The sequence below is a fragment of the Lytechinus pictus genome, chromosome 13 (genome assembly GCF_037042905.1).
Source record: "Lytechinus pictus isolate F3 Inbred chromosome 13, Lp3.0, whole genome shotgun sequence".
In the NCBI taxonomy this organism is placed as follows: Eukaryota; Metazoa; Echinodermata; class Echinoidea; order Temnopleuroida; family Toxopneustidae; genus Lytechinus; species Lytechinus pictus.
Window position 1 is genome coordinate 15,363,764 of NC_087257.1, and position 20,133 is coordinate 15,383,896.

Consider the following 20,133-nt stretch of genomic DNA (forward strand, 5'->3'; position numbering starts at 1 on the left):
ATAATACCTTTTATTCTACACTATTCTTCCCTTTAAAAAAAACCTGATTGTACTCCTGCCTCCCCTGATCTGACATTTGCCTCTCAACGTACTGTACATAGTGTTATATATCGGAAACTTCGTTTTACCGAATTGCCATGCACTCTCTCCGACGCGTCTTAGCTAGACAGCATGGAATACTACCAGCCGATGGTACACACACGCACACACACACACGTTATTTGACAACTTGTCTCTGGAGCCAAAGTTCCTCGCATATAACTATCTGCATGCCTGCACGCAGTGTGTATTGAACACGCACGACCACGATCTAATGAATATTCATCGGCGAGAGTGACGTCATTTTACGAGTCTCCTTTCAAACTTGGATCATAAGTGCCTACCTTTTGATTTCGATTTGTGATTTTGTGCACCGTCATCGTGGGCCGCGCCGATCGAGACTGGCCTGTGTTAACTGAACAAAATGTCTCCAAAAGTAGCTGTTGTAAGTAAACTTGTTATTGTATGATATCGTGTGATGCCGAATTTGAATTGTTAAGGTTTATTATGCGAGGCGATTAATATTACAAACCTCACTAAAACTTAAGTTTAGTAAAAACCACTCACACGTATTGCGAGGTTAGTATTAGTATAATATTAATATAACCTCGCACCACGAACCGCGTTTGGCAATGGATTTCTAACTAGTGGGTCTCGCGTGCTGGGATCTCACTTCTTGGGTCCACAACACACGACTTCTATGGCTTGATTTTTCTGTGCGCGGCAACATGTAATGAACCCTTGGGTGAGTAAAACCTACCTCGGGCGAAGTTCGTGCAGGCTCCTCATCTAACGTTAGACAGCTGGCAGCCGTCTGTTTCGAGGAGTTTTTTTATTTTTTTTATTTTTTTTTATTTCTCCTCGTACACAGACGGCTCGCTATCGTGCAGCCACCATTAGGGGACTTGCAATACAAAATCCCCCCGTCGGGGCTCTTCAATTTTTGTCTTTAATGAATCCATTACGTCTTACCCCCGTTTGGGAACGGACCGCAGTTCGGATTGCAAACTGCGGTATTTCACCCCATTTTGCGTTTGAAAATCTAAAACATCATTTCCAAGCCCTGGGGGTCGTTTCATAAAGCTGTTCGTAAGTTAAGAGCGACTTTAACAACGACTGGTGATCATCGCCAATTGTACCATTTACCGCAAGACATGATCACCAGTCGCTCTTAACTTACGAACAGCTTTATGAAACACCCGCCTGATCAACCCCGCTTGGCCAGGTAATCCCCACAGGCCAGATTATGAGCGTTGAGCCAAGGACGAAATGATAACAACAGCTGTGCTATTAGTATTACGTAAGTCTTCTCTGCCTGTAGAAGGACCTTCGGAATTAAATTATTGTATTCGATATTTAATCACGTTTTCAAAGGCATATTGTATTCAGAAATTCAATGCTAGCCCATTTTCAATTTCGAACAAAGAAAATCAACCTCGAAATAAGGAAAGTAAGTGAATAAAAAATGGCGACATGTTTTCCCGGACCGCATTCGGGCTGTTGTGTTATCTTCGGACCGAGGTCAAGAAACAGGTGTTTTGATACTTAAATTGCATGCCTGGGGCAGTAGGGTTTTCGTACTTGGAGAAGAGGGGTATAGTGTTATCAAACGGAGCTCTTTCGTCATGCAAACTTTTGAAAATTAATGCGACCGAAATGCAAATTACTAATACTAATTTAATTAGTATTGGGTCATTCCATCTGGATTCACCCAGTGGTTGCACCCGACCGTCTCAGAATTCGTTGTAAATTGGTACACATAAAATTCACCATGGCCCACGCACAAAACAAAAAAATTAGTCCAATTGGTCCGTCGGTTCTCGCGCTACGGCCCGCCCTTTTCTCCTTGTTTTGACAAAAATGGGCGTGACCCTCAACTTTCAATGGCCACTGCGTCGTAACGTGTTGACCAATTTTCATGAAACAGGTACCATTTATTAGAAAATTCAGAGAGGAATCCAAAACATGCATCAAATAATGTATTGGAGCGATTTATAAGGTCATGATCTTTGACCTTTACTTTGACCTTGAGTTTGACCCCCGGACAAATAATTTTTAAACTTGATTTTCGTGTATGTTAATCATTTGTATGATATTGACAAAATATGTTAAAACCAATGATGATATTTAATGTCTTCACCTTTTAAAACTCTTCCAAAGATACAATGAAATTTCACTCTACTCCTACATACTGATATTCATGTTAGTAAAGTGATAACCATTTACATGATTTCTTCCAATCTTAAGTTACAGTATGCATGCACATGAAAAGAAATTAAGCTCATCAGTTCACAAATGAAACATTAAACATTTATGCTCATGAATAGGTATCTGTTTAGGCAATTTGATGTTCAGCAATATATGTCATATATATACATATATATATATATATATTCTTGTTAGTAAATAGGCATATACTCAACAACTTGATGATAAAAGTAAACACTTTACTAACAAGAATATATATATATATATATGTATATATATGACATATATTGCTGAACATCAAATTGCCTAAACAGATACCTATTCATGAGCATAAATGTTTAATGTTTCATTTGTGAACTGATGATCGAGCTTAATTTCTTTTCATGTGCATGCATACTGTAACTTAAGATTGGAAGAAATCATGTAAATGGTTAACACTTTACTAACATGAATATCAGTATGTAGGACTAGAGTGAAATTTCATGGTATCTTTGGAAGAGTTTTAAAAGGTGAAGAAATAAAATATCATCATTGATTTTAACATATTTTGTCAATATCATACTAATAATTAACATACATGAAAATCAAGTTAAAAAATTATTTGTCCGGGGGTCAAACTCAAGGTCAAAGTAAAGGTCAAAGGTCACGACCTTATAAATTGCTCCAATACATTATTTGATGCATGTTTTGGATTCCTCTCTGAATTTCCTAATAAATGGTACCTGTTTCATGAAAATTGGTCAACACGTTACGACGCAGTGGCCATTGAAAGTTGAGGGTCACGCCCATTTTTGTCAAAACAAGGAGAAAAGGGTGGGCCGTAGCGCGAGAACCGACGGACCAATTGGACTAATTTTTTTTGTTTTGTGCATGGGCCATGATGAATTTTATGTGTACCAATTTACAAGGAATTCCGAGAGGGTCGGGTGCAAAATTGCACATTCATTGGGTGAATTGGCATGGAATGACCCTATTCCCTCTTGGCATTGATTGCCAAAAAACGGGGAAAAAATCAAGTTAAAAGGAACAAAAACAGTGACTTACCTCGGCTGTCGCGCAACTTCACTCTCCTGTTTTATCCGAACTTAAGTGCATAAACATATGGCCATTGAGTCCCCTGTACAGATCGCGCTAGAACTTCGGTCTCTGTATTATTTTGGTGAGTGAAGCCAACGGAGTTCAGCTGAACAACCAATATAACAGAGACCGAAGCTTTTGGTCTAGCTCCACTCCACTTCACTGCCGCTACACTAGGTGGAGCGTAGTGTAGCGGTAGTGAAGTGGCCGGAGTGAAGCCTGCACGGACTTCGCCCGAGGTAAGTAAAACTATGGATCCTACTAGTAGGATCCATGGTAAAACTAATTTAAGTAATTAAGTGAATATTTACACAGTATTGCAAATTGCAATCAATCGAAACATATGCCCATTTGGGAATGTAACCTATTGTGGTTTTTAAACCATTTTAACTCATTTTTTAAAATCATGAATATGCAAGATAATGTAAATTTGTAAGGTAGGTATAAATTAAGACTCTATTTTCTGTTTTACTTGTGTTTATTTTATTAAACAAGCTTTGTAAATCATTAGGTTTAATTTCAATCAGTAGATCTAGAATTTATTGTGTTTTTTGTTTTTCCATTCTGGCAACAGGTAACTGGAAGCAACTCTGGAGTTGGCCTTGCCATTGTCCGAGCTTTCTGCAAGAATTTTGGTGAGAATGGAGCTGTTTATTTGACGGCTAGGAACGAGGAGCGAGGGATGCAGGCCGTAGAAGTCTTGAAGAAGGAAAGTCTTAATCCTAGATTCCATCTTCTTGATGTGGATGATGTTTGCAGTATGGAGAAGCTTCGAGATGATATCAAAACTAAACACGGTGGTGTGGACATCCTGGTCAACAATGCAGGAATCGCCTATAAGGTTTGTATCTGGGAGCCATGACTGTACACATGATTGGTGAAATGTTCTTGTGCTAAATGAATTAGTCCTAAATAATTCCTCTGCAATGAAAAGCAGGCCTTGGCCACCAGCCATTCATAGATATGTTTGTAAGTAACTAACAGCTTTAGGATTTAGGAAACCATTACGCTTTTCACACTGCATTTCCTTAACCCCATATGCCCCGGACTATCCTTAACCCCATAGGCCTACTATCTTTTTTTTGTTTCACACTGTCTCTCTTAACCCCATACTATTTTCTTAGCCGGGGTTAATGCCTTGAACCTGGAATATCGCACAGCTCATGAATATTGATGATTTTGCCACACAGAGCGTAATTAACGTGCAATTTTGACTTCAGTGATTGGCTAATGCTTAGCTTCACTTTTCCTTAGCCTGCTTTAATTTCACACTGCATCTCCTAGCAACGCAATTGTGGTGATAGCACGGCAAAAACTCTGCATTTTTGCAGGGCCAGATAGTACTGTACTATTTACTGTGCTAGCCCACTTTGCTAAAATGTAGTGTGAAACCGAAGTGGGCTTGATACTTGATGGAGTAATCCCTTTGGCAGCTCATACAGGAAGCTATACAGGGATGATGAATAAAGTGGCTAAGCTTAACCCCGTGAGGGGGGGGGGGTCTTAGAACCACCAATTTCCAGGGGTTAAGGAAAATATGTGCAGTGTGAAAAGCATAATTGTGTGTCATATATCTAAACAGTTTTTATCTTGTCCGTTACTTTGTGCAGGATGATAAACCTATGGCGGAGCAAGCTGTTGGGTCTATCAAAACCAACTACCATGGTGTCCTTTTGATGACTAATACATTCCTCCCTATCATCAGAGATGGTGGAAGGTAAGATTAGAACAATTTTTATTTATTTATTTAAAACGGTTTAATTCAACAAGGGTGTCTATAGCGGCTGAAAAGCCGAATTGCATTACCCTTTACAATCATTTACATAAAAAATACAATCAATATCAAACAAAGAACAACTGAATTTACACAAACTCTACATCTTAAATACACTTATATCACGATATAAATTAAATTAAATTCCTCTTGAGATTCAGTTCAGTTTAAAAAGAGCCCACTTTGGTTATAAGAATGCTTTCTTGCTATGATTTATTATGAGACAACATTCTTTCTTAGTGTGAATGATATACATTAAGTCTGTGTACTGTTTTGGGGGACTAGATTTACTTTTTGATTTTGAAGATTTTTTTTGGGATAAAGATGTGTTGAATTGCAATATTACTTTTCATTTCATGGTGTTTTATCAGTTGTTTGCAAAATTAAAGTAGGAATAAGACTTCAGATGGTTATTTAATTTTAACTCACAGACGGAAAGTAAATCAAACTTCCCTCTATAGGCTTGTAAATTGGAATCATCCTATTCTCAGTGGTGTTTATCCACTTGGTCTATAAGCAGATGGTCTAATTATTTGATTGTCTCACACCATTATGGTTAAACCCACTTGGTCTACTCTCAATTTGGTTTGATTACCATTTGTTCTAATACTTGGTTTGTTATTGTAATGCTATCTAATATCCAGATAATCTCTTTTGCACTTTTTTTACTATTGTTTTATACTTTGTCAAATTAAATTTGGTTCATCAATCTAATCATATGGAATATAGGATATTACATGTGTAGATGAAATGGGTTTTAATAGCATAATTGGAAATTAGAGAAAATGGTAAATTATGGGATAAATAGGAATGAGACCAAATGGTCAGTAGGTGATGTGGTTATAGATGAACTAGGATTAGACTATGTGAAAAGCGACAAAAACTTGTACACAAAGTGGAAGTAGACCTAGTGGCAATTTCTCCTTTCTGTTCGGACCATCAGGTTAACAGTTTTTTTGCACGTTTTTTTTAGGATTGTCCACCTAGCCAGCTTGGTTGCTGCCAGGACCTTCTACAACATCAGCGAAGAACTCCAACAGCGCTTTCGTGACGTTTCGACCGAAGAGGGCGTGACAGGCCTCATGAATGAATTCATTGAGTGAGTAGGCAATTATTGCATTTATGTTATTAGTTGATTTTTAGGGTTCCCGTGAGGGTATTTTACAATGGCATTCTGTTGCAGCTGTCATTCGGGAAGTGCATTCTTTGGTTGATAATTCGGAAATGGGTCTAAGACAAGAACATATGCATATTTGCATAATGTTTTTTTCAGCACTTCAATACACAAGTCCCCTGTCAGGACATTTAGGCTTCAAGTGCAGACCACATTCCTCAAGCTGAAGGATTTGCACATCAAACTACCATGGTAGTATGTCTTCTAAATTCAAACACTTCTGTCATGCACAAAAAACATTTAAAATAGTGTTTGTATTTTCATTAAATTTTTTTTTTGCAGGGCAATGAAAGAGGGAGAGCCATGGACGAAGGGCTGGCTGGATTTTTCTTACGGAACCAGCAAACTTGGAGTGGTGGCCCTCACCAAGGTGCAGGGTGAGATGGTGAGGAAGGATGCAAGCAAGAAAGATGTTCTCATCAATTGTGTAAGTAGCTCTTGCTCTGTGAATGAAATGTGACTAAGGTAGCTTAGTCTGCAGGCACAGACCCTGATCAAAATTTTCATCTTCACATAAGACTGGCCCAAACACAACTTGCTGTTGAGGGACCTTCTGCACACAAAATCAGTGGTAAGGACGTAGGCTGCATATTCAGACCACTTTCTTCCAGCGATGAAGGGTTTGCAGTTCTACCTTAAAGGCACCTTATCAACAGTTTGTTCAACACCTCTTAGCAGGTGTCAGAATTCTGCTATGAATTATCATTTCAGAGCAGCCTTTCCCCATGTACCCCCCCATCGTATTTTTCTGTGATAAAATGTAAAGATAAGTAGTAAAAATAATTCTTGCATGAACGCCAAGGCTCTGACTTGTGCCGAAACTGCAGCTAGTATGTGTCCTGCTTCATAATACTTTGGTCGTAATTGGTCGTACAGTATACATTGAGGGGAAATCCTGTATGTGTATGGTCATTTATCCTGGATAATTAGATATTTTTTCCCCTGTTCTGGGGAATGTTTTATGATCATTGTCAATATCATCACAACATAATCTTTTTCCTTTGTGTCTTATTCTTTTGACAGTGTTGTCCTGGCTACGTAGTGACAAACATGACAGCTGACCACACCGGTGACGATGCCAATAGTAGGATCACCCCAGACCAGGGGGCAGACACTCCTGTCTACCTGTCCCTCCTCCCGGCCGGGACCGCAGACATCCAGGGTAGGTTTGTTTCCAAGAGAACTGTCAAGAATTTCTTTGAGGATGACATCAGACCAGTCACATTCAACTAATCCGTTTTTGTTGCCTCCTTATTCTACTAGGTCTTTCTCAAAAATGTTTGTTATATCTATTAGATAGACAACTTAGATAGTGTTATACATGTAAAGACATTTTTGCAGCATATGATGCAGGCCCAATTGTGTTACTTTGTAAATTTGGAATATTCTGTTTGGTATATTTAGCTTGAAAGTGACACTGTCAACTTTTAAAACATCACACATACACTGGCTGAAAGTGACCGAGTTAAGATACTGAAAACATGCTCAGTTCTTTGAAATGAAAGAAAAGTCTTATAAAAAGGGCTGACTTTGCAAAATCTAACATTTCTAAGTAACATTTACTTCTTGCTTTTTGGTGTGAATTTAAGTAAAATCTTACAGGAAGTCTGGTTAAAAACTCTCTGAAAATCAGCAGGGGAGTAGACACGGATTCACCCATGTTCCAAATGTTGGTTTTAGAATCATCATAATTTGTGCCACTCAAAAACTTGCATAGTTGTGGTTTCATCAACTCAGAACTCCTACGTCACAATTAGAGTACTGGTATACTTATATTTTGATCAACCGCACATATTTACTTTTTATAGCTTAATGAATTTTGGATAGTGCAATATACAGGGTAGGCCTATATTGAAGTTTGTAGACTCAGATTACGCATAACTGGCCTGTATTACAGAAATGAACAAAATTTTGTAACTGTTGTTTGATATTAGGTATCCATGCAATTAATATATTATACTACATCATATTTTATTTTATTATCCTAATATCCTCACAAAGGATTTAGATTTTTTATATTGAAATATGCCTTATACATAAATATTTTCATCTTTTAGTTAAGAGTTAATCTGCTCAATATTTTTGGTGTTATCATCAGGGGTGTGAGAGTTCAGATTTTTATCTGATTTCAGATTTTTTTCGTTTTGATTTTCAGCTTATTTTTGGCTCTCCTCTGTACAAAAAGTATGGGAGCTCTTTCTATTTCAGAATTTTTCTACAAGTTTCAGCTTTTTTCAGATCTTTTTATTTGGGACCACTCACACCCCTGTATCATGGAACCTTTTTTAATAATTAATGAAATGCAATATACTTATCATTGCTGAAATACAGTAGAGAGAGAGTTTGGCTGACCCGGTTTCTATGGATTACCAATATGGTGCATAATGATTAGCTAGGCAAGCCCAATTCAAAAGGAAATTGCGCCATGTTGGTAACCCATTGAAACCGGGTTGGCCGAACTCTTTATATTAAAAAGGGGAATCCAGCCTTGGTCATAAAATGTTGTGTTGGAAAGGAGAAAAATAAATATAACAGAATGGTGAAAGTTTGAAAGAAATCGGACAAGCAATACGAAAGTTACAGGTGCTTTAAAATTGAGATCCCTAATACTATGTAGATTTCAAATTGGCAACTGGGTAAGTAAATTATGACAAGGGGCAAGGACAACTTTCCCATAGGCCATGTACTTTATTATCAGGGATTTGTGGTTTTCTCCTAAGTAACCATTCCCCTGGGACCGTAATCTAAATATAACCCAAGTAATATATTGTTTTATATCCTCATAAAAGAAAAATATAATTTGAAGTAAAACTTTTTGAAAAAAATGACATTTTAGCCATTTTATGTATTTGAGTACATGGATGAGTAGTCCTTGCCTTACATCACTATGACATCACATATGTGGCCAATTTGAAGTCTCCATGGGTATAGTGATTACCTATATTTACAACTTTTAAAAACTCAAAACTGTCTTATTGTTTGTCCGATATTGTTCAAACTTTCACCTATCAACTTGTGTGATTTTTCTTTGTCCTCTACCAACAAGTTTTTCTTTGGGTTGGATTCCCCTTTAATGGCTCTGCTGAAATAACAATCATTGCGCCCTCTCTTGACTAGATAATAGTAAAAAATGTAAGAATAAGATTATATTTTTATCTAGTTCAATTTGAGATGTCTGGAATTGTCATATTTTTTTCAATATGAGATAGTTGCTCTAAAAAGTATACTACCTTTTTATGGGGACAAATTACATAAATAACCAGTTCTGATATACTTTGATTGAGTAGCAAGATTAGGTTAATTGACTCAATATAATCAAATCATTGAGTGTGATAGATCAATGATTGCTGAGAATACCATCAACTCAGATCATACAATCAGGGTATGCATGCTGAATGCATATTTTAAAAAGAGTGCCAATTTCCACTGTTCCAATAAGCGCACATTTTGACCGGTACCTCTGGGACTGCTGAAAGCACCCATTAGCCACTGGAAAGGTGCTTTTGTTGTTAGGCAAAAAAAATATTTTAAAAAGGTGGTCACATGATGAGATCTGGCCAATCAGATGATTAGGATCCATACCACCATTTCATGATATATTATAAAGCGAATCATGCTTGATTATTTTTTTGGCAAAGCTATCGCCCCATTGAGATTAAAGGTGTGCAATATACCCATGCTGTAGTGTAAATAATAACTTGTTCCGTTTATATTTTGTGTGAGTCTATAGTTTTTACTTCATCTCTCGTATTTGTCAATTGTTATTCACTTATGTATTGCTAAGTTGTTAAAGATAAATTCCAGTTTTGGTAACGATCTCAAAATGACTTTTTACAGAATCTAATATAATGACCACCCAAGTGTCTGTTTGTATGAATAAAAAATATGTGCCAAAGGATTCTGGAAGAAATTGTGTAATTGCTGAGAAATAAGCAAAATAAGCGCGAATTCGGTCACTTCCGTCGGGTCTTTATTCCAGTAATAATAATACACTGTCCCACGTGTGCCTATCTGTGTTGGTGATCTTCAGTGTGAACATTTTTCAGCGTAGATTTCAAGATTTCACAAAGTTCAGTTTATGTAACTGTACCAGATCTAGATCCTCGATGATATACTGACAATTAAGCCTGGTTTTACAGACTTTCTCATGAAATCAGTGTTTACTGCAACTACTGGCATTTCTCTTTAAGTTGAGGTAGTCATTCAAACTGAAGTTGTAAAGTGCTGCATGTGTAAAATACATGACCAAAATGATAATTTGTGTTTCTGTATAAATGTTACAACAACTTGCCATGGTAGAAAATATGCCATGAACTCAACTATGCAATACTTACGTTTTTAATAATTCTAGATACCTCTACTTGTATTCCGCATGAACTGCCTTCATAGAAGCTGGTAATATTTTTAGCTTCATTATAGGTTTTATATTTTGAAATTAGCTGAGTTTTACTAAAGGGAGATACGACCTTGGTGTTTGACTACATGTAGTCCTGTTGTGTTTTTGCATTCACATTACAATAATACTACTTATTATAGCGCCTATTATTTTATCAGAAGTTTCTAAAGCGCACTTCATTGATGCAGTATAATAACCCTCACTAGGTTATTCTCACATAAGACTCCACTATTCCTGTTTTTACAGTCATATCCTAAAAGCAAGTTTTATTCCACTTTTGGTGACCAGTTTGAAGTGAATTTTTACTGGGTCCAGCTAAAAAAAAAATTGTTTTTTTAAAGATCAAGATGATTATGAATCTAATGTTGGTGCAAGGTCTACAAGTCAAAAACTGAAGCAAAAAGAAATTAGATTTTTGATGATCCTAGATGAACCAAAATAGATATTATTTTCAGGCTATACATAGTTATTAGTGACATACACATGCTGTCCTATTAAAGTCATGTTACCTTTGTGAGGATCCGATTATGAATGATATCGTAAATTTGATAGTTATACACCATTGAATATATCTGCTCAATTATCGATTCTCTTTCTGATATATAAAAGTTAAATGATAAATATGTTAATTCTGTAATTTCTAGATCTATGAATTTGTGATCATCATAAATATGAAAGCAATATTTGACAATAAAAGTCAAGTAATATAAGTCCATTAAGTTGGTTTAAACCAGCATCTTGTTAAAGCTAGAATGTACTTTTAAGTATATTCACAAATAGATTAATATATTTTTTTAATATTTGTATAAAATTTATATTATGAAACACAAGCAATGTACCAGTAGTTTGTTACGGAGAGTGCTTGCACCTGAGAATAAATTAGTCCATAGTACTGTCAATGTGATGGATTGGTGTGTGTTTTACACTTTAATGACTATGATTTTTTGGGGGGAGGTATCAGTTTTGGTAACTGATTGATTGATTAATTTATTGATAGATTGATATTTTAATTGCATATTCATTGCCAGCCGATTTGATTCATGTATTGATCGATTGATTGATGGATGGTTGTTGGGTAAGTTGACTGATAAGTTGTTTGATTGATTGATTGATTTATTTATTGTTTGATTTATGTATTTATTGTTTGGTTGATTGATCGATTATTTATTCATTTATTTATTTGTTTATTTATTTATTTATTCACTTATAGTTTCATTAATTTATTAACTGATTGATTGTTTGGTTGATTGATTGATGATTGATCGATGATTGATTGATGATTGATTGTTATTTTTATTGATTGATCAATAGAATTATTGACTAATAGAATGATTGACTAATAGAATGATTGACTAATTGATTGATTGACTATTTGGTCGATTGACTGATTGATTGTTTTTTCGTTTATTGATTGATTATTTGATTGATTGATTGAATGATTAAGTGATTGCTTGATGGATGGTCGATTGGTTTATAGTTGTTTGATTTGTTAATTGATAAACTAATTGATCACCTAATGTTTGGTCGCTTGATAAGTTGTTTATTTTTGTTTTACTCATTTTAACATCGATTGATTGAATTTTGGAATTGCTGAATTGGTTTATTGATTGAACGAATGTGGCGATTGGTGTATTGGAAGATGAGATATAAGAGGGATTTGAAAATTAATTGATTATTTGATTCGTGTACAAAATAATTGATGGTCTGATGGGTGGATGGGTTGAATAAGAAAAAAAATATTGAAAAGTTGATTTGTCAATTTTGATTAAATTTGTTGTTCATGATTTTAAGGTTATGAATCTTCCGCATCTAATATAATGGAAATGTGTGTTAATAGAGGGTTCGGATCCGTATTAAAAAATGACACTTTTTTATAAAAATGTGCAAGGAGTTCACGAATTTGATAAAAAATATATATTTGGGGACCAAAATTGCTCCCCTTTCCCGAATTGATGGATGTTTACCTTTATACGTTGCTTAGCATGTTTAAATGGAAACACAATCCTTTAAAAAACGTTCCTTTTAGAAAAAAAAATGGTTTAACAAAAAATTCAAATTTATGATTTTCCTTTATTCTAAGGCTATGACTTTAATGAATGCCTTTTTCAGTTCAGACAGGAAATCTGCCCCAATTCGGTGTTTAAAGATGGTTCGGAGCAGTCTAAATTAATATAATTTTCACAATTTGCTACTTTCGAATCAAAGTGGCAAGTGGATAGCTCACGATTGTAGTAAAAATATCATATTTTCAAAATGTTTTTTCTTTTGTTTTTATTTGATTCGTATTAATGTTTTCTTTTCTAAGATTGTGGATATATCCGCCCATGTGGGGGCGTTAAGGGGTGGTTTAAATAAGTTTTAATGTTAAAACAATCGCCAATTATGGCCTATGAAATAAGGGGTTACATGGAACTCACAATTATAGTACAAATATCAAGTTTATTGCTTTTCCTGGTTTTTCATCCGGTGTGCCTAATTAAGTGTTACGATGGATTTAGGGACAGTTTAGTAGGTTCAATTTTGAGAATTCACAAATGACAAGAGTTAATTAATGATTAATGTTCTTCATTTGATTCCAATTAATGACTGTTCTTCATGATTCCAATGACTACTTTCTCATTTAGAATGGTTGCCACCAACCCCCATTTGAAGTTTAGAGAGGTCTTGGAGCAGTCTATATAACATAAAAAATGACACTTGGGCCAAGAAATGTTAGAGTTCGCTACTTGTTTACCCCCCTTTTTTGTTTATAAAATCGTAATTGTTCTATAATAATACGTTTTTAAAAAGATTTGACAAGCGATGTTGTTGTTAAAGAGTAAAGTATGATCAAAAGTCATGCTTAAGAACCTCAATAGTAGGTCTAACCCCAGCGATGGGCTGCTTTTTTGTTTCAAATCCATTAACTTTTCGCACGTAAACGTTGCTAACCGTCTATTTGTATTAGCCCTTCACGGCGCGCGAAGGGGGCGGGGAAAACAATTGTAAGATTATTCTTCAGAGGGGGTGTGTTTACTTTAAGTCTAGAGTGTTGTCCCTGATTTATGAAAAGGAAATGAAATGAAAGTTCATTTCTTTTATTAAGATTATCTCGTTCTGTACAAAGTTCTTAACAAGCACCTGATGTTGATTGCATTGGTGGCAACAAGTGCGTATCGAAAACACCTTTGTAAAATCCCAATAATCACAAAATAATACAATGAATGAAAACAAAATATTACTCGGGGATGGTGCTACAAGTGGGGGGGGGGGGCAGAAAATGATTAGCCCTATGATTTTTTTGTTCAAATTGCAAAAAAAGGGAAAAGAAACAAGAGCAATGAAAAAAAATAAAGAAAGAAGCGTTACCGATGTTACAATAGTATACAGAAGAAAATGGCGTCATTGAGCAAATGCATACAACCAAATAATGATTCCCTGATTTGCCAAAAATAGTTACATCAAATGACATCAACATGTTTCGTTACTATTGAACACAGTGTTTTGTGAATCAAAGTATGAAGCTCTGATCGCAGGAGTTTTTTGACAAAAGAAAAAAATACATTCAACATAAATTATGTTGACCAAACCACGAATGAAAATAAGCATTGTCATTTTACAAAAGAAACATTTTGGAAACATTTTTTCGGAAACATTTTATCCCCAATTTCTCTTAGAACTCAATAAGTTTCATGGAAAACAGTTGAGATTTAACCATGAATAAATGGAATTAATGTGATAACAGAATTATAGTATTAGCTTTCCTTTAATTCTAAAAATAAATCTGTCATCTGCTATCATTGTAATCATAGGATAATTAAAAAACGGCAATGCGTCTATAATGAGAATTTTCTACAGAAAAAAAAGTTAGAGTGTCCGTTTGATTAGCTAATTGCGTAAAGCCAATTGAACAAAATAAAGGAGAAAGTTATTGAGATAACTCTTAAGGCCACAAAAAAAGAGGTTAATTTGTGATAGAATGAATCAACTAGAAAAAAAGTAATTTCGTGCCTCGTCGTCCTCCATCGTAAGGAACTGAGTAACTGACGAATAAAAATCCCGCCAAATGTTAGCAAAGTCATCGGGAGCAAGTCCGAATTGCAACATAAAGCAAAAAGGAAGGAATTAAACAATGCTGATTGTTTACAGAACGTGCTAATATTGACAAGGAAGGTATAAGGATTATAGGTATGCACCAAGTAAATTTATTCTCGCGATACCACAATCTGGAATTGTTTTTTGAGGAATGGGAGAGACAAAGCTCGCGTGGATGAAGCAATTAGCACGAGTGTGTAACAGGTGGGTGGTTGGTCGCGTGTCAGATAGGACGAGAGCGAGTGAGAGAAAGTGAAGAAAATGAGGGGGGGGGGGTAAGGGGAGGGATTATGCTGGGGGAGGGAGGGCGGGGGAGGGGTTGAGGAGAAACAGTGATGTATGTGAGCCCTTTTTTCTATTAAAAAAATATTATTATCATTATCTATTCATTTGTTATATTATTAATTTAGATTTTCTGGGGTTGGATGGGGTGGGGGGGGGGGGGTTAAAACCCTACACAAGACCCAACCGCGTCACCCCAAACAAAGAAACTGAAAAACAATATACACAGGAGAAATGAGATGGTGTCTCTCGGAGAACAGAATAGGATTAATTTACAAAACAAAATTATGAAATATCGGGTAAAGGGCCCATATGGCTGAGATTTATCATTTTTTTCTTTTAACAAAAATTAAATTTGGCATCAGTATGCTCACACTCGACTCATCGGTCGAGTAAATATATTATAAAAAGAAAGAAATGGAAAATATGGGACAAGACATGAAGATACAGGGACGCAGAGAGCGAGAAAAAAAAAAGATTTGGGGGATTTTAAGAAGAAGAAGTAGAAGAAGAAGAAGGAGAAGAAGGAGAGGAGAAGAAGAAGGAGAAGAATAAGAAGAAGAAAAGGAGGAGAAGAGGAAGAAGAAAAGGAAGAAGAAGAACAAGAACAAGAACAAGAAGGAGAAGGAGAAGAAGAAGGAGAAGAACAAAAAGAACAAGAACAAGAAGAAGAATAAGAAGAACAAGAAAAAGAAGAACAAGAAGACGAAAAGGAAAAAAGAGGAGAAGACAGAGGAGAAGAAGAAGACGGAGAAGAAGAAGATGATGATGAAAAAAGAGACGAAGACGAAAAAATTAAGACACTACAGAATACTAACAGAAGAAAATCAAAAAGAAGAAGAATATAAATGAGAATATCTACTTTAATAAACTGATTTATAAAGAGGATGAGTTGAATATTTTCCACGACACCCCAACTTTGAACTGTTTAAAAGAAGAAAAAAAAATGTCTCCGTTGGAAGACGTGTGTGTTTACGTGTGTTTGGATGCAATGAAAAGCAGGGAAGGATTAAAAAGAAAAGTTAGAATAGGCGCTAAAAGGGTGTCTCTTACTTATCTTTACAAATACCAGAACTACTTCAATATCTAAAGGGTACTCCAGTTGAAGCATTTAAGTGGCAATCGTTTAAATAAAAATGACCAGCTTTTAAACGCCAATGGCCACGCGAGTCAAGTGTTTAAGCTCTGTCAATCCACTTGTTGGGCAAACAACAAAAGTGAGAGTATTTTCCGATCAAATATACTAATGTAGACCAACCTCTTGGCTTTACACCCAAGAATTTCCTTAATTATACAATGTATCAATATAATGTGGAAGGCGTTTATTGGGGGAAGGGTACTCGGTGATATTCTGATGTCCAGGAACTTTTGTATTGATCTTTTGAGAAAAAAAATTGCAGTCCCTCAAAAATATGGTTTATATTTCATTCTGAACAAAATGCAGTTTAAATTTTGTCACACAATTAGTGTAATGTTGTGTGCTGTTGGATCCCATGTCTCGGAACGTTAAATTTGTTTACCACAAGGAGAAACACCGCAAAAAATTGCCTGGCAGCTAGACTATATTTTGGTTGAAAGGGCGTGGCCAAAAGTGTTCTCTTTTTCATTCAGAGACTTTAAAAAGCGAAAGTTACTATCAAATTTTGAAATGACTAAAAGTTTGTGATCTCTAAAAGGACAACCTTGTTTTATGGACATCAATCGCATTTAAGCCCTTTTTTCGTCGTCTATGTTTAACCATTGGGGTTCATTAAAGTTGCCTTAAATATCAGGAGCCTTCATTCTTATCAACTTGATCGGATGTGTTCCACTTTCATGACTGTGGACACCTTTAGTATTGAGGGAAAATAAAGGATTCTAAAATTAAAAAATAATTGTCTGGAATTCAGTCTTCTTGTTTTTCACAACTGTAGCTACTGTTCGTCATAACTTATACCATTCACAATCTGAAGTGAGAAAGCGACCTAATATTCTAATTTCTCTTCAATTTATTACCAATGATGCTTGCCATTTCTAGAAATATTTTAGTCGCTGTTGTGTTTTGAGAAGTCAAGTGCGAAACGCATTTTTTCCTTCGTTTTTTTGTGATTGAAGTGGTGACTCTGATAAAACATAAAAGTTCACCTTTAAATGAAATGAAACTGTGAATGAAAATATATATAAACATATATTTTAGCTGATACCATGCAAGAACACATCATGGAAAATACTTTCAGCTCTTTGACAATGGATACAATATCCTCAGGCGATAGCAATGATAGCAGCTTCGCATCACCATCGACATCGCCACCTACATACGCCGAGCTCACACCCGCGGTCAATTACGGTTACGACCACTGCATTATCAATTACGATCACGACAAAGTTGTCGACACCATCACGTGCAATAACGGCAACATAGCATACGACGGCGGTATCGGTCATTATCAATATGATGACGTTCCACTGAGCACCACGCACCTTCTCGACATCCTATCGACGGCGGACGTCGACGATGACGGCGATATCAGAACTGACAACGGCGAGGAGATCGACGAGGGCAGCGAACTGGCGGCATATCTCTTTCAGAACTCGGAATGGGTAACGAATAACCCGACTTTAAATAATCCAAATAATCACAACAATCACCAGTATTGTACGACATTGAATGACACACCACAATTTCAGAGTTGTTGCCAGAATGGTCCATCAGGCTATTCGTCGTTCAGTAACGGCTACTCTCATTCGGACACCCAGACCTTGCCAAATGTTCCGTATTTCGGACATAACGACAATCAATATCCACAAGGTGAGTTCTAAATTGATTAAATATGTATGACTATCATTGGAAAGGATGGGTGTCCATCCTGTTGTATAGTATTTCATTTGAGATATTACAGAAATATACATGTATTAATATAAAAATCGGACTTGGCACTGCTTACATCGATTCTTTTAAGGGGGATCATCCATAATTTTAGAGGGTATAATAGGGTACATCTTCTATGTTGACCAAACCTTTGAACAGAAACACATGTCAAAGTTTCTAATCTTTGACAAAAAGACATTCAACAACTTAAAGGTGCCTCTCCTTACAAAAAGGAGGGGGCGGGGGCGGGGATGTCGACCCTGCCGTGGATTTTTTTTCAAGAGAGATTTTATAGAAAAAGATAATATTTTAAAGTGATATTTTCTCTCAAACATCCAGGTCGGTTTTACAGATGGGGGGGGGGGGGGCTGTGATTGTGTGTTCTGTCAAATGAAAAATATATGTATAATTCAATTGAGAAAAAAAGAGTAAGCATAACGGCGTATTGCCTTCTATTAAAATATTATCTTGGCAACGCACTTCAATATTTTTTCTTTGTTAGGGGAACCATCCCTCAGTCCTTGTATCTTCTATAGAGATCTTAACGTTCAAACAGAAATATAAGATTAATTGCCGATACACTATTGAACATGAATGGCCAGCTATTTTTCATCTTATGTCACGTTTACATAAACATAAGCCTACTTCGTCAACGAAAATTTGGTCCCTACAACGATAATAAGTTGAGATTTTAAACACGTGTCTTATTTATTCTTTCGTCATTTATATTTTCAGCAATCTAGTGAAAGTATTTTCCCCGAATTTTATGTATTCTTTATTTTGCAGTTTCCACCGAAACGAACGGAACGTATCCAAATCAGGCTCAGTCAAACAGCGAGCACCATCCACCTTTTCAAACACACATACTGCCGAAAACCAGAGGAAAGACAACCACGAAACCTCGACGTCGCGTCGTCACCGTCGCTCAGCGGAAAGCCGCCAACGTCCGAGAAAGACGGCGGATGTTTGGTCTTAACGACGCTTTTGATAAGCTACGTAAAGAGGTGAGGTGACAAAGTCTCTATGTTGCCTTAGCATGTGGCGGCGAAGAATGATAATTATATTACGTGGTTGGGATGGAGACTCAAATTTTTACCCCAAAATTATTTGAAAAAAAAAAATCCTTGCATTATATTTTCAAGATTATAGGATATGGGTCCGATGTGCGGACACCGTGAAGCAGGAAAAAGCATTATCTTTTGCTATGGATTTTCTAAAAACTCGTACATTAAACAGCAAAGATAAATGTAAATATTTGTGCTTTGTGATATTTTATTAAATGTATGAAATATGGATCACAATGTTAATGTAATTGACACCTTGTCTGGAAAAAAACCCGTTCGGACAATACAACAACCGGGTAACTTTTTTCATTGAACGTTACTCTTATTGACTGCCAAGTAATTGAGAGAGTATATGAGTAATACCAGTCTTTTCAAACTTTCATACAGCCCCAATCACCACATTTTTTGTCTTTTGAGATGTAGGCCCTGGTTAATGTACATGTATTAAAGTGATATTTGGTAATAAATTCAATTCAATTAAATAATTTATTTCTTTACCACCGATTCCAGGTGCCGAAGTTCAAACACGAGAAGCGACTGTCTCGAATCGAGACGCTACGACTGGCTATTCTCTACATCGGGTTCCTCGACGACATCGTCACAGGAAAGAGCGTCAACCATGAAAGCGAAGTTGACAATGTCAGTGGTTAATTTGTGGTGATTAAGAGGGGGGGGGGGGGTGGTATCAAGATACACTATACAAAGTGTCAACTTTGTCTGCTGAAGCAAAATGAAAATTTCTTTACCGATGATAGAAAAAAACAACAGCGAGGTTTAACCTTAAAACTGTTTTGTGAATCCATCTTTCATCATGTATAGGTAAGGAGATCCAGGAATTACCAAGGGGGAGGTGTGACCTTAAAACTGTGTGGGTGTGTGCCTTTTTTTGCTTCAAGTCCCTTGAATATGAATTGATGTCATCGGTCCCCTGGATTCTTACCTATCGGTTCAATGTAATGTGATTATTGGTCTTTCTGTTATTGTATTCAGTATTGTCAGGAATCTGATTGTAATTTTTTACATAGATTACATTTTTGCTCACTGCTTGTGTCTTTAAGATATATGTTTCAGTATTAAATCATGACAGATAAATTATTAAAAGAAACTGAAATTTATTGCATTTACCTTTTAACTGATTGACGAGAGTATTAACGCAAAAACATTGAGTCGTGTGGGAGGAGTATGCATATGCAGCGT

The 20,133-nt window shown here is 36.1% G+C and overlaps 2 protein-coding genes across 2 annotated transcripts; both read left to right on the top strand.

The window, feature by feature from the left end:
- The first annotated feature begins 352 nt into the window (after positions 1 to 352).
- Positions 353 to 11,572, top strand: LOC129274565 (carbonyl reductase [NADPH] 1-like). Its single transcript, XM_054911353.2, has 6 exons — positions 353 to 484; positions 3,899 to 4,165; positions 4,935 to 5,041; positions 6,072 to 6,197; positions 6,555 to 6,699; positions 7,296 to 11,572. Exons 1-6 carry the CDS (start codon positions 464 to 466, stop codon positions 7,503 to 7,505), a joined length of 876 nt encoding a protein of 291 aa, XP_054767328.2. The 5' UTR covers positions 353 to 463; the 3' UTR covers positions 7,506 to 11,572.
- Positions 11,573 to 16,669: 5,097 nt separating this feature from the next.
- On the top strand, positions 16,670 to 20,044 carry LOC129274569 (protein dimmed-like). The gene is made up of 3 exons (XM_054911357.2): positions 16,670 to 17,812; positions 18,659 to 18,876; positions 19,447 to 20,044. The coding sequence occupies exons 1-3, from the start codon at positions 17,209 to 17,211 to the stop codon at positions 19,585 to 19,587; spliced, it is 963 nt and encodes a 320-aa protein (XP_054767332.2). The 5' UTR covers positions 16,670 to 17,208; the 3' UTR covers positions 19,588 to 20,044.
- Positions 20,045 to 20,133: the final 89 nt, after the last annotated feature.

Coding starts and splice junctions, on each gene's coding strand:
- LOC129274565 (XM_054911353.2), top strand. CDS start 464: ATGTCTCCAAAAGTAGCTGTT. Junction 4,166..4,934: donor ATGCAGGAATCGCCTATAAG/GTTTGTATCTGG, acceptor TACTTTGTGCAG/GATGATAAACCTATGGCGGA. Junction 6,198..6,554: donor CTCATGAATGAATTCATTGA/GTGAGTAGGCAA, acceptor TTTTTTTTGCAG/GGCAATGAAAGAGGGAGAGC.
- LOC129274569 (XM_054911357.2), top strand. CDS start 17,209: ATGCAAGAACACATCATGGAAAATACTTTCAGCTCTTTGACAATGGAT. Junction 17,813..18,658: donor CGACAATCAATATCCACAAG/GTGAGTTCTAAA, acceptor TTTATTTTGCAG/TTTCCACCGAAACGAACGGA. Junction 18,877..19,446: donor TTGATAAGCTACGTAAAGAG/GTGAGGTGACAA, acceptor CACCGATTCCAG/GTGCCGAAGTTCAAACACGA.